The sequence below is a fragment of the Dipodomys spectabilis genome, unplaced genomic scaffold (genome assembly GCF_019054845.1).
Source record: "Dipodomys spectabilis isolate Male_0828 unplaced genomic scaffold, ASM1905484v1 ptg000001l, whole genome shotgun sequence".
NCBI lineage: Eukaryota > Metazoa > Chordata > Mammalia > Rodentia > Heteromyidae > Dipodomys > Dipodomys spectabilis.
Window position 1 is genome coordinate 3,474,512 of NW_024870678.1, and position 14,987 is coordinate 3,489,498.

The 14,987-nt window shown below is 36.0% G+C and overlaps 1 protein-coding gene across 1 annotated transcript in view; it reads right to left on the minus strand.

Moving 5' to 3' along the window:
- Positions 1-14,987, minus strand: part of Ak9 (adenylate kinase 9) — a 91,233-nt gene that overhangs the window by 62,758 nt on the left and 13,488 nt on the right. The window contains exons 9-14 of the mRNA XM_042693545.1: positions 11,924-12,022; positions 10,015-10,157; positions 9,751-9,931; positions 7,151-7,304; positions 1,351-1,452; positions 1,172-1,261 (exon numbers count right to left, since the gene is read on the minus strand). Coding sequence (XP_042549479.1) covers positions 1,172-1,261; positions 1,351-1,452; positions 7,151-7,304; positions 9,751-9,931; positions 10,015-10,157; positions 11,924-12,022 — 769 coding nt within the window. The remainder of the gene's footprint in view (positions 1-1,171; positions 1,262-1,350; positions 1,453-7,150; positions 7,305-9,750; positions 9,932-10,014; positions 10,158-11,923; positions 12,023-14,987) is intronic.

The following is a 14,987-nucleotide window of genomic DNA, read 5'->3' on the forward strand; positions in this document are numbered from 1 at the left end:
AAGAAGTTGAGTGTCAGTGGCTCACATCAATAATCCTAGCTCCTCAAGAGATGAACCTCAAGGAAATAATACTTCAGTTGCCAGCCTTGGCAGAAAGTTTGCAAGACCCTTCCCAATGGGTAGCTAAGCATAATGGCTCATGCATGTCATCCTAGCTATGTAGAAGCCTGAGACTGAATAAAGCTCAGCTCCAGGTAAGGCCAGATGGAAATAAAGAAAGCAAAAAAGAAGGAAGGAAGGAAGGAAGGAAGGAAGGAAGGAAGGAAGGAACAAAGGCAGGCAGGCAGGCCACAAGATTCCATCTCAACAGAAGAAACTGGGCATGTCAGTATGTGCTGGTCATCCCACTTATAATATGAAAGCTAAAATAGGCAAATTGCAGTCTGGGAATAGTCACAGGCACAGGCAAGGAATGAGACCCTTTCTCAAAAATAACCAGTACAAAAAGACCAAAAGGAGGCATGGCTCAATGGCAGAGGACCTACCAAACAAGCATGTAGCCCTGAGTTCAAAGCCCAATACTGTAAAAAGAAACCACTAACATATTTACAGTAGCTGGGAGAGAAAGTACCTTGAATTTCTGATATGTAGAACTGGTTTAGACTATTATCTGTTCATAAGAAAATTGTGCAATAATTTAAAATAAGGGTTAAACTATTTTTAAAGTAATATAATAAATGGTATACTGTAAATAAAAAGGTAGTTTGTTATAGCTACTAAGTAATGATATATTAGATATAATCTAACTGTAATTATATAATGTTATACAATCTACTGCTATATGCTCTCAGACATGTTAAAAGATGAACAGAAAAGTTTTATAAGAGTAAATAACAAAGCTGGGTACAGGTCTCATGCCTGTAAACTTAGCTACTCAGAAGGCTGAGAACTGAAGATTACAATTTAAAGCCAGCCCGGGAAGGAAAGTCTATAAGACTCTTATTTCCAGTTAAGCTCCACAAAGCTGGAAGTGGAGCTGTGGCTTAGTGGTATAGCACTAGCCTTGAGCAAAATAGGTTCAGGACATAGCTCAGGCTCTGCTTTTACAAAATAAGTTTTTTCTTCGGAAGTTTTCAAGTTTAATAGTAATTTTAAGCTTCAATAACAGGGTCAGAAGTAAGTAAATCGAAGTAAGATGCATATACATTCTATTGGCAGTTCATACTGTTACCATCTTTAGTTTCTTGACTGTCCAGGATATTTATTTTTATTTCTTCAGAGACTTCTGCCGACATGTCTCTAGGAAATTCCTGAGAAGGTGCTGTAGCAAAAGAATAAACTTTATCAGAGACTATAATTCCATTAGGAAAGGGCTGGCCAATAGCATCAGCAGGGCATTTCTTTCTGTACCTTCTTCATAAGGCAAAGACTGTAATTCTTCTTTGTTTGCATCTATTGCCTCTTGAAATTCTTCCGTCTCCTTTTTCTCAGCTACTTTTACTGGTGTATCAACTAGAATTAAATAATTGGCTGTGTTAGAAAAAAGTGCTTGGGGCCCAGCAGGCAAGTGAAGTAACTGGAAGGCTCTGCTTTAAAGTCAGAAGACCTGGGACTGAGTTTAGAATGTCACTTAGGACAGTGAGCTTGATCTTTCTGTCTCAGTTTCTACTAGGTAAAGGAGGATCGTTAAATTTAAAGCACTGTTGTGAGACTTAAATGGTTGTCGCACAGAAAACCAGCTCCACATTAGCTGGTATCCTCTGTTTTATTATGTATTTTTATGTTAAAACCCTTGAAGTATTCTACATCGGCAAATTATATTTTAAAATATATTGGAGTAAAATTCAACCTTAAACATATTCCATATTTAGCCAGGAACCAGTGGCTTACATCTATAATCCTAGTTACTCAGCATGCTGAGATTTGAGAATCACAATAAGAAGCCAGCTCAGGTATATAAATCAGAGATACTTGTACCTTCAATTAACTAGCAAAAAGTAGAGGTGTGCCTCAAGTGGTAGAGCATCAGCATTGAGAAAAGAAGCCAAGCAAGAGTACAAGACCTGGAGTTCAAGCCCTAGTATTGGCACACATGAAAACAACTACCATGTTTTAAATTTTAAGAAGGATTAACTATATTGTCAGATTGAGAAAAAAAAAAACAGTCATCTTAAAAAAGAACAGAAGGAGGCTTTTCAGTTTGCAGCATGACAATATCTATTCCTATATTTCAGTAAGAAAAAGCAATTTGTGAAAAGCTTCAAAGTCTAAGATTTTTGTGCCATAATTTGATGTGAAAGGAATTACTGCAGATTGTAAATGCATTGAAGATCCTGGCTCTTCCTCTTAAGAGCCTGGTTAGCTTCCACTTAGTATCCAGACACTTCAGCATTTCTGCTCCTATTACTGTCTGCTCCATTTCATAGATAGATAGATAGATAGATAGATAGATAGATAGATAGATAGATAGATAGATAGATAGATAGATAGATAGATAGATAGATATTTGGCTTCAGTTTTTTACTCCTATACTTTTTTTTTACTAAAATGTTAGCACCACAAGGACAGGAGCATCTGTGTCTTGTTTATCTCTGTACCCACAATGCCTAGATTCATGTCTAACAGAGCTACTGTAAAGGACTCTTGATATCCATGGGAAAGTGGCTCCAAGGAGACTGCCACTGGGAAAGACCATGCCTGCTTAGTTCACTGCTGATCTGCAGATGTTTGATCTATTTTTTTTTCCTATAAACATTGTCTAACTTGTTAAATACAAAAATTTTCACTTTATCACTTAAATGCTCTTGCTTTAACTTGCATGTTGGTGGCACCATTTACTGTTTGAAAGGTATAATTTTTTCCCCAAAATTAAAGCTGTGGAAACAATCAATCCCTCAATGATTTAAACAGAGTGAACAATAAGGTGGAACAGACAGAGAGCTTTGCTGCATCTACTGAGCTGAGTAATATATGTGTGAGCATTTAACTTTTTGTTTTTGAAATCTAATTTTGCTGCTTTAAAAATGGTGTTTTTTTTACCACACTTAGTCAAAAAATACATATAATAAATTTGTAAGTAAGGTGGGCTTACTGTACTCAAGGGTTTGTTGAATTAATTTATTAATTCATTTTTTCCAGTCTTAAAATAGTTTGAATAACAAGGCATTTTAGTAGTCTGTATTTCTCAGTATTTGTCATGTCAGTAAGTCTCCACCTTCAATTTGTAAGTTATCTGTGACTAATTTTTAAATTTTAACTTTCATTTTGAAGATAAAATATTGACACAAATTTCATTCTACATCATCTGCATGATCTTTGAGTGGCATGCAGGCTGAGTGCTGCTCTTGTTGGTTTTTTGTAATCTCTTGGGAACCATGTTGGATTCTTTTACCTGCTCATAGACTAGTCTTCAACGACAGAATGATTAGGCAAATAATGTGTTCTGGTCTGGCAAAAATCAACATTGCCATGTAGAATGTAGTCTTTTTTTTTTTTTTTTTTTTTTTTTTGCTACTTAGAGAGTTTCAAGCACAGAAAATCTTAAGAAGCTCCACAATTCATGTAAAAAGCAAGAGAGAGAGTGAGAAAAAAATGATTGCAAATCCTGATAGAGCACAAAAAGATTAGAATAAACCAATTACAGTTATGAATCAGAGAAAAATTCTAACAAATGTTACAAGAACAATAGTGTTATATACATTAAGACATTAATACATTAATATAATTAAAACATACAACACAAAAATTAATAATTTATTATAAGTGTTAATATTAATTAAATTATTAACTATAATAAATTATGTATAATGGTAAATTATAAGAATAATCTATCATGACCAAATAAAATTTATTTAGAAATTTAAAAATAGTTTAATGTTGGAAAATGATTGCTCAAGTTGATAGGTCAAAGAGCCAAAAATTTTATGATAATCTTGATAGATGTCATATAGGTAGTTTTCAATATCCATTCCAGATTAAAACACTTAATCTTATGAAGAAACACTAGCAAGAAACTATCACTGTCACTATTGAACGCTATTCTAGAACTCGTGGTCTGAATAGTTATTCAAAAAGGAAATCAACAACACAACAAAAGAAACAAAATATTTTAAAAATATGCTTAAAACTGTACTTCTTTTCAAAAGATATGACTGGCTACCTGGAAAACCCAGGAGAATTAAGTAATAAAATCTTTCAGAACTAGAAAATGAATAAGGAAGTTAACAGAAAGCTAATAAGTTACTTAGTTACAAATCAATATGTAAGAATCAAACAGCCTTCTATCTACTTGTACTAACTAGTTAAAAATATTATAGAAAAAGCATTCCATTCAAGAATTACAAAAAGGCAAAATATCTAGAAGCAAACTTATTAATATAGAAAACTACAAATAATATAGGAAATTACAACAGGTTATAAAAAAATCAAAAATCAGGATAAAAATAAACAGTTCATGTGTCTGCACTAGTAGACTTAACAGTAAAAATAAGAGTCCTCTCACATTATATAAATGGTATATTATAAAATTATTATATAATATTAACACAATCCTCCCATATGGATTTGTTGAAGAGTTTGAAAAAATTATACAAGCATCTCCACACTTAGTTCAGGTCCTGGCACATAGTAAGCACTCATTTTGTGGAACAAATAGACTAGTAATCAGAAATAGATGAAAATAAAATGCTTTGCAGGAGATTTTTGCATTACTATATTTAAAATGCATTATAAGGATTTCATAATTATTATAATGAATGCAGTAATATAAAGAAAGATCAACAGATAAGTTGAGAAGTTTACATACATACACACTCATAGTAAGAAAAAGTTGGCATCTCAAGTCTCTAGTGAAGATAATTTAGTAAATGTTAATTGAAATTTTGGCTCAGCATTTAGAAAAAAACAAAATTGGACATCTATAAACACAATTTTTGTAGTGAATACATCTTAATTAGGAAAAGGAATTATTTCTAAATGAATGTTATTTTACATACCCTATTAGGTCACAATTAATCATCACAAATGTGAGCAGAGAAAAACGGCAGGTGGAGAAGCATATCAAATGTGTAACAGGATAAGTTAGTTTTCCTCTATCTGCTTTTTCCACTTGAGAAACATAGAGGATAAAAGCACAGACATTTATATGAGTCCTAGTTACTTGCTCTTTATCCAATTCTGGGCAACTTACATAGTTCCTTCTCTAATCCTTAGTTTCTTTGTCTACAAGAATTGAAGATTAAGACATACACCTACAGGTCTTCTATCAGTATTTAATAGGACATGCAATTAAATTAGCAGAGATTCAGCATGTAGTAAATAGTGAAAAATAGACATTGTTCCATACATAATGATAAACACTTTCTTAAGAATCTTTGGAATTGGGCTGGGAGTGTGGCTTAGTGGTAGAGTGCTTGCCTCACATGCATCAAGCCCTGGGTTTGATTCCTTGGTACATATAAACAAATTAAAAAAAAACCAAAAATGGCACTGTGGCTAAAGTGGTAGAGTGCTAGCCTTGAGAAGAAGAAGCTCGGGGACAGTACCTAGGCCCTGAGTTTGAGCACCAGGACTGGCAAAAAAAAAAAAAGAAAGAAAGAAAGAAAAGAAAAGAAGAAAAAGAACAAAAGAAAAGGAGTGTTTGGAATTGAGGTACTTGAAAATCATATTAGAATTGAGGTACTTGAAAGTCATATTACATAACATTATATTGTCGGCCTTCAAGGAATCCAAAAGTAGTGACTGAAATAGTTTAAAATTGGAGCTAATCCAAAACTTTGGACCCAGACCTCTGAAAATAAGAAAGAGCTTACATAGCACACATTAAGAGTATTCTATCAAGACACAGATGTGGTTATACATGCTCATAACTCCAGTACTCAGGAGACTGAAGCAGAAGATTTCAAATTAGTCTGGACCATCTAGTGAGACCCTGTATCAAATAACCAAAACAAACAAACAAAATCACTCAAAAACAAAAATTTTAAAAGTTATTCTGTGAAGACAGAAGTTTAAGCTATATTCATTTTAATATCACTACTTACAAGAGTACCACCTAGAGATATAAAATTTGCCCAAACAAGTCTATGAATTTCAAAAGCAGTCATAAAATGAGCACTCTTATTTTTCCTGGATAAAAGCAGAAAAGGCAGCTATTCTAGAATAATGTGATCGTAGTTAGTGACATAAAAGACGTAGCAAGATGAGTACTGGCTGGAAATTTAGGTTCAAGTCTCAGCTATGCTATCATTGAATGATATTTACTGAGTCATTTAACCTCCAAAAGTCTCAGTTTCCTTGTCTATAAAACCAAACAATTGTGTTCTTTTTCCTTAAGGTTCTTCCAGTTGCCCTGCATTTAACTTGGATGTCATGATTCCCCAAATTGGAAGATGTAATTACAATCAGGGCTAGATGTGTAAGCCTAAAACAACAACCATTTCCCTAAGAATCAGGTGGGGTCTTATTTTAGTTACCAGAGTGGAATAAGGTATAAATACTGATCAAATAGTCTCTGCCTAATAAGTAGAGTATCAAAATAAGAAAATTCAAATTTAGAGGGACCTGCTAATTCTCTTTCTTCTTCCTCTTCCTTTCCTTCTTTCCCTCCTCCCTCCCCCTCTTTCCCCTCCCTTTCCCTCTCCCTCTTCTCTCTCTCTCCCCTCCCCTCTCCCTTTCTCTCTTTCTTTCTCTCTCCAATATGAAGGTTTGAATTCAGGCTTCATGTTTGCTAGGCAGATGCCCTACTACTTGAGCCACATCAAGCCCCTCCATTCTTGATACAGGTCCTGGAACTTGAATTCAGAGCCTGGGAATTGTCCCTGAGCTTTTTGCTCAAGGCTAGTGCTCTTCCATTTGAGCTACAACTCTACTTCCTGCTTTTTGGTAGTTGGAGATAAGCGTCTCATAGATTTTCCAGCCCAGGCTGGTACTGAACCCCAAATCCTCAGATCTTAGTCTGCTAAGTAGCTAACATCACAGGCATGAGACACTGGGCGCTCAGCCTGTCCCCTTTACCTAAAGGAGTATAATTAAAGGTGTTTTGGAAAAAAATGTTTTGGTTTGACTTAAAAATCAATTTATGTATATTTATTCCTTCAACCATTTTTTACATCTACAAATATATAAGGTGTCATGGATGAGCAAGATAAGCAAAATAAATCCTTACCCTTAGGTAGCCAGGCTTAATAATTTACCAAAACTTAACACATACCTAGTTCATCTTGCGTTTGAGCTTGTAGTTCTGCAAGAAACTTTTCTTTCACAATTTTAATAGCTGCTTCAACAGTGTCAGCTATATGTTTTTCTACTAGTGCTTCACGGGATTTATCAAAACGTGGTTTAACAAGTTTGTTAAAATCAATTACCTGTAAGAATAGTTGAGAAAATCAACATAAGCACAAGATACTGAGAAGATTAAAAACATTGCTCACATGTATCTACCTTCCAAAAATACCCATAATACTACCTTCCAAAAATACCATAATACATAATATCTCTGGAGTTATGTACAGAATTTTTGAGCTTTGGCTTTAATAGAAATTTAGCTAATTTTTAATGTACTATCGGTGTATTATATATACACATATATACCTACATATGTATATATCTATGCATATTATATGCACATGCATGTTTTATAAATTATACATGTATATACAATAGATACCTAATTATACATACCATGTATGTATATAAAAGGTGCCTACTTAAAGTATATAAATTGAAAGGTTTTTTGTTTTTAAATATATAGATACAGCAAGAACCAAAATCAAGGAATAGAATTTGTATACTATCCCCCAAGTCCCCTTCATGCTCCTTTGCAATTAATCTTCCTTCTCTTCCCTTTCCTCAACTTTCATCCTGGTGCCTACCACTTTCTACTTTCAGTCACTATAGGTCAGGTTTGCCTTTTCTAGAATTTCTTAAAAATGGGATTATGCAATTTGTAATCTTTTCTGAGGGTTTCCTCCTCTTAGAATGTTTTTGAGATGCATCAGTATTGTTCTTGTGGCTGAGCAGTATTCCATTGCATGAGCATACCACTGTCCTTACACATTTATCTATTGAAGGACACTTGGGTTATGTCTAAGCTTGAGCTAGTATGAACACATGAGCATTTGAACTGGAGTCTTTTTGATTTTATAATTAATCATCAAGCTCTTCCCAAAGTGGGTAGACTATTTCCATCCTACTGATGAAGTAGGAACATTGCAGTATTTCTACAATCTAACCATCTCTTCATTTTACTCATCTTTTAAGTTTTGACTAAGTCTTGATTTTCCTGATAATTCTGAGCTTTTTAAAATTTTGGACTTTTCACTTAATTTTGACTTAATTTCACTTAATTTTGAGTTGGGATTCTTTTTTTGGGGGGGGGGGGGTCCAGTCGTGGGGCCTGAACTCTGGGCCTGAGTGCTGTCCCTCAGCTCTTCAGCTCAAGGCTGGTGCTCTACCACTTGAGCCACAGTGCCACTTCCGGCTTTTTTCTTTTTGTTTATGTGGTGCTGAGGAATCGAACCCAGGGCCTCATGCATGCAAGGCAAGCACTCTACCACTGAGCCACCTTCCCAGTCCCAAGGGATTCTTTTTTTTTAATTGTTTTTAAGTAATTGTATAAATGAATTGGAATTATTTACATATCCTGGATATAAATTTTTGTGAGGTAGGAAATAGACTTTATAATGAATTTAGAAATAGATCTTAGAAATAGATTCCTATATGTCTTTTAAGGAAATTACCATTTTGAGAATCCTAGATTCCAATCTGCTTTTCCCTCAACTTGCTTACATTGCTTTGTGACAATAAACACACCTCTACATCATCATTTTTACTAGATACATTGGATGAATATATTACAAACTAGTTAACTAAATACTAATACCATTAGGTATTGAATTTAGATATATGTGTACTTAGATATACATATTTTAAGACATGTCGGTATAAAGTAGGCCATAATGACTATTATGACTAATTATGTAACTGTCTTTGATATACTTTTTTTTTAGGGAAATCTATCAAATAGATGGATAGTTGATGGATAGTTGAAGCTTGAGTGTTCAAGTCTAAATTTTATTTACAATGCTATGCCTCAAGAGTTATATTCTTACCAATAGCATATGGGGATGTACTTTCTCCCAATTTAGCTGCACATCACTGTTCAGTGTTATCAGTAATCTTTAAGAAATTTTTTTTTTGTTAGTCATGGGGCTTGAACTCTGGGCCTGGGCGCTGTCCCTCAGCTCTTCAGCTCAAGACTAGTGCACTACCACTTGAGCCACAGCTCCACTTCTGGCTTTTTCTGCCTACATGGTGCTGAGGAATCGAACCCAGGGCTTCATGCAGGCAAGGCAAGCACTCTACCACTGAGCCGCCTGCCCAGCCCCAATCTTTTAAATCAAAAAGTGATTGTAACATGGCATAGTTCTGATTTCTCAGTATCTTTCTGTTTATCAGGGAAGATTGGTGTTGTTTTTTATTTTTTCTAGTGTTTAGTGGCCATTTACACTTATTATGTTGTAAGTTGACTATTTTCTAGTTTTTCTCATTGAGGTTTAATGTTCATATGGGTTTATTGCTTTATATTTTAAAATATTCTTTTGATATATATGCATATTTGGGATAGGGTTAAGAAAATATCCACCAATCCTTTGAAATGCCTTCCTTAAGGAGGGGGTGCCTAATTTTCTAGCTTCTGGACATGGAGGCCCAAATCTGTTGAAGGAATGAATTACGCAGTTGACAGTGTAAAATTAAGAAAATGGAGGGCAAATTTAACCTTATAAGTTATCATCAAGGTCAGATAGCTACCTTTCCTTTGTAATGTTCTGCAACCAAATTGGCAAGTGTTGTCTTCCCTGAGTACGGAGGCCCCAATACAACCAATTTGCATGGTGGTGTTGGCATAGGTGGAAGAAGGTAGGGACGTGGGTTCAGTGCAAATTTTTTCAATGTTTCGTCTGATGAGAGGCAGTACATTTTACCTAGAAAGCTTAAAATATACAGTCATAATGAGCAACTGAAAACACGCCTGGGCAAATGTTTTAAATTGAAGCACTGGAAAATCTTACTTGCCTAACAGCAAAATCTGAGGATCCTGAAAAAATCATACCGTCCTTTAAAGCCACTGGACACATACGCCCCCATCTGCTTCTGTACCACCTATACCTTGGTGCAATAAGTTTATAGGACCCAAGAGTTCGGAACAAGTCTTCTTCCTGTGAGACATGAATACTGCACTTGACAATGTGACTGAGATTAAATATTTTATTTCTAAATGTGATAGTGCTTTACTACTGAAGAAATCATTTGGAATCTAAATTTTGGCTTCCCCCGTTCCATGACTGCATTTTTGTACTTGTCCTACGTTTAATAAGATTGGTTTAGAGAACCTTATTTATATTTTACCAGGTAATTTGTAGCATCTAGGAGAAGAAAAGTAACAGAGACAGAGAGCTTTCTATTATCTGCTTCTAAAACCTGATTCTGAAATTTTCATATGGAAAAGCTTTTAAAATGTATCAGATTCTTAGTCACTATACCTAAGTTTTCAAAAGTATCATGTAGTAACCTAGATCGATTTTTTTGGGGGGAAGTCTGGTCATGGGGCCTGAACTCTGGGCCTGGGTGCTGTCCCTCAGCTCTTCAGCTCAAGGCAAGTGCTCTACTACTGAGCCACCTTCCCAGCCCCCTAGATCAATTTTATATTTGCCAGCTTGTAAATGGTTCTTTCTTGCTTAAAGTTCCAGGCTGGAGATGTCACTCAGTGGTAGAGAGCTTGATTAGCATGAGCACAACTCTTGCCCAATCCTTAGTACTGCTCCTTCCCTGGCTACAGGGGAATCTTCTAGGAAGGAGGTATTTTTCAAAATTATTTTTATTGTGATAAAATACACAAAACATAGACTTTACCCTTTTAACCATCTTTAAGTGTTCAATTCAATGTATTAAGTACATTCTATAGATTAAACAATATGGATCACATAATGATCTCTCTCCAAGTATTATTTTACTTGAATGATAATGCTGGTATGGTCCTTCTTTTTTTAATTTAATTTTTATTTTATTGTTATTGTAAGGTGATATACAGGGGTTACAGTTACATAAGTCCGGTAATTTCTTTTTGAACAGTGTCACCTCTTCCCTCTTTTCTTTCCTGTCTCCTTCCCTCCCTCTCTTCTTCTCTCCCTTCCTTCATCTTTTCCTTTCTGCCTCCTTGCCTTCCTTCCTCCCTTCTCATTGTTATTTTATTTACGTAGATAAAAACAATCTTCTTAGAACAAATCAAAATCCCCAATTACAAGTTCTTATTGTAGCTGGGCATGGTGACTTGTGCCTGTAATCTCTGCTACTCAGGAAGTAGAGATTGGAGGATAGCAGTTCGAGATCGACCAGAGCAAATGTTAGGGAGACTGAACCTCAATACACTAACCTATTAACCCAGCTATGCCAGAGGCTATGGGTTGTGTCTAAAGCTGAGCACAAATGCAAGACCCTACCAGAAAGCTAAAAGCAAAAAAGAACTGGGGGAGTGGCGCTAGTAGCGCAGCACTAATCTAGCAAGCATAAGGCCCTGAGTTTATACCCTAGTAGTTATCATTTGATCACCATCACATTCATGACATAGCAGTGCCAGCAACAAAGTAGTTAACAAGATTGAATGATAGAAGGGACACATTAGTGCTTACAGAATAGAGAATTTCAATGCCTTTGCTTTCTTTGGTGTTATTAAAATTTTCATGTGAACTTAGATTTCTTTTCCTTCTGTTATTCCTTTGGTTAACTGTTCTGATTTTACTTGTTTGTCTCAAAAGTTTTGGGTTCTTTTTGTGGTTAGTGTCTAAAAGAATATTGTGCTTATATTGTAGCTTCTCTTCAGAAGATGCCTTTTACGAGAAAGGTAGCCTGATTTTCCTCTTAGACCTAAGAATTTACAAACTTATGGTACAATGTGTACATTTTTAAATCGATGAATGAGGCTTACAGTTTCCATCATGTCATTCATTTCCTCCTCTGAACTCTGAAGTTTGGTTAAAACACCTGCTCTTCTTAGGTTCAGGTACTTTAGTCGCTCTAAAACTGTCTAAATAAAAAGAACAAATATTTGAATTCATGGGCATTTGGATATCTCAAACATTTTCAAAAGTGATGGACCCATGGCTCAAGTTTATGCTTCTGGGACTGAGTAGAATCCTGGCTACTTCTTCCTAGCTTTTCTGTGTTTTACTGGCCATCATTGCTGTTTCTTGACTTGTATATGTATCACTCCAATGTCCCTACTATCCGATAGCCACCTTTGTTCATATATTTTAGTCTTTTTGAATTTATATTGGACTGGGACACATCCTAATTAAATAAGATGTTATTGTAACTTCATTACATGTACAAAGACCATTTTGCCCTCATATTGCCATTTTGACCTCATGGCTACCATGCCCTCATATTGTCACTGGGCATGAAGTCACAATGGTATGAACTAACAATAGGTCTGGGATATCACCATGGTGATACAAAGGCCTAGGGAACATGAAGTCATAATAGGGATGTGAGTTCACAATGACGATATGAGGTCACAATGGGTGTGTGATGTCAAAATGGTGATATAAGGGCACAATGGTCAAGAGGTCACCATCGGGTTGTGATGTCACAGTGGTGATATGAGGGCACAATGAGGCTATGAAGTCACCATGGACCTGCAGTGTCACAATGGCCATATGAGGGCCCAGAGAACATGAGGTCACAATGGGTATGTGAGTTCACAACGAGGATATGATGTCACAATGGGGATATAAGACCTTATTTCCAAATAAAGTCACATTTGACAGGTATTGAATCTAGGACTTTAATGCATCTCTTGAAGGATACATTTCAACCCATACACGTTTCTTCCTTCTGGTCCCGTTGGGCAAAGGGAAGAAATCCATACGAAGCTGGAGGCAGATGCAGTACTAGAGTTATGCTCCCACAAGCCATGAAATACCTGGATCTACTAAAAACTAGAAGAGACAAGGCTCATTGAGAAGTTATGGAGGGAACATCATCCCTACAACACCTTGATTCTAGATTTCTGTCCTCTGGAATGATAAAAGACTACTACATTGCCGATATTTTAAGCTACGTAGGTGTAGGTCTATGTTATAATTTAGGAAACATATAGCTACTCTATGGAATATCTGGAAAAAATAAACACAAAGAATATGAAAGATAGTAAGACAGGCAAAATACAGATGATATGTGGCAGTCTGTGGTAGACTGGATGATGATGATGATGATGATGATGATGATGATGATGATGATGATGATGTCAGTTGTAGGGTTTCAACTAAGCACTGTCCCTGAGCTCTTTTGCTCAAGTCTAGTGCTCTACTACTTTGAGCCACAGAGCTAATTCCAGTTTCTTGGTGGCTAATTGGAGATATGGGTTTCATGGATAATTCTGGCTGGTTTTGAACTGTGATCTTCAGATCTCACCCTCCCTGAGTAGCTAGAATTACAGGTGTGAGCCACTGGCGCTGAGCTGGTTTACTGAGTTACTTGTTCACCATTCCTTTTTCCCTTACAATGAGGTCTAAACTCCTGAACATGATTCACAGGTCTTTCATGGTACAGCCTCTGTTTAGTTCTAGAATTGTGGTGCAAGTTTACTCTATTTTGTCCTCCTATCTTCCAGTCCTATGCTCTTCCCTTTCTTACCTCTGGCACCTTTACACAGACACTAGCCTCAGCACAGAACATTGCATTGTCAACACCTCTCCCTTAGCCTTCAAGGACTAATTAGTACTCGTGATCTAAGAAATTTCAGACAGGTGCCCCCTCCTTAGCAGATTTTTCCTTCTGTTATGAGCTACTACAATAGCATGTTCACAATGACAAAAAGGAGAGGAATCCATAGGCTCATCTGCCTCCTTCCCATCTGTATCTCTAGAGTATATCATAATGCTAAGTATTTATTAGATATTTAAGAAATATGCTTTTGGGTTTTGATTTCTCCACATTCTCTTACTAACACTTGCTATTGTGTTGTTGTTGTTATGTTTTAAACTTTGGCTATCTTAGTGGGTGTACAATAGCACGTTTTTCATTTTTTATTATTACTAATTTTGATTCTCTTGTTTTTTTGATTCTAGAAACATTTTTTTTAAATTGTAAAGGTGGTGATGTACAGAAGGGTTACAGTTACATAAGTAAGGTAATGAGTACAGTTCTTTTCTAACAGTGTTACTCCCTCCCTCATTTTCTCCTGCTTTCCTTCTCTGCTAACTGCCCTCCCCACCAACCTGTAAAGTTCATATCCAACGTAATCTCTTGTGAGTATCACAGTTGCTTTGGCTGGTTCATCCTTTATCTTTTGTCTCACCATTTCTATGATTCCCCTTCCCATCCCCGAATAAGATAAACTTATATACAATACAAAGAGTACCAAAAGCAAAAACCAGTGACAACAGGGGGTAAACTGAAGGGGAAAATGAAAGAAAAAAGAATTAACTGCATACAGTACACTAAGATAAAAACAACAGCAGAAAACAAAAGAACCAAATTATTTTTATTTCAAGCAAGTACACTTGCAATAAAATAGTATTGCGTTTTGGTTTTGATTTGCATTTTTCTAATGACTGATGATCTTATGCATTTATTGGTTGCATTTGCTTTTGCTTTTCTTTTTTTTTTTCTTTTTTTCTATTTTTTCTTTTTTTTTTTTATGGTCGTGGGGCCTGAACTCTGGGCCTGGGCTCTGTTCCTCAGCTCTTCAGCTCAAGGCTAGCACTCTACCACTTGAGCCACAGCACCACTTCCGGCTTTTTTCTTTTTGCTTATGTGGGGCTGAGGAATCAACCCCAGGGCCTCGAGCACGCAAGGCAAGCGCTCTACCACTGAGCCACCTTCCTAGCCCCTGCTTTTGCTTTTCTTTGAGGCATTTTATGTCATAATGTATTTGGCGGGGGGTGCTTGAACTCAGGCCTGGGGTGTTTTGTTTAAGGCTAGTGCTTTACCACTTGAGCTACAGCTCCACTTCTGCTGTTTTAGTAGTATTGGAGGTAAAATCTCAT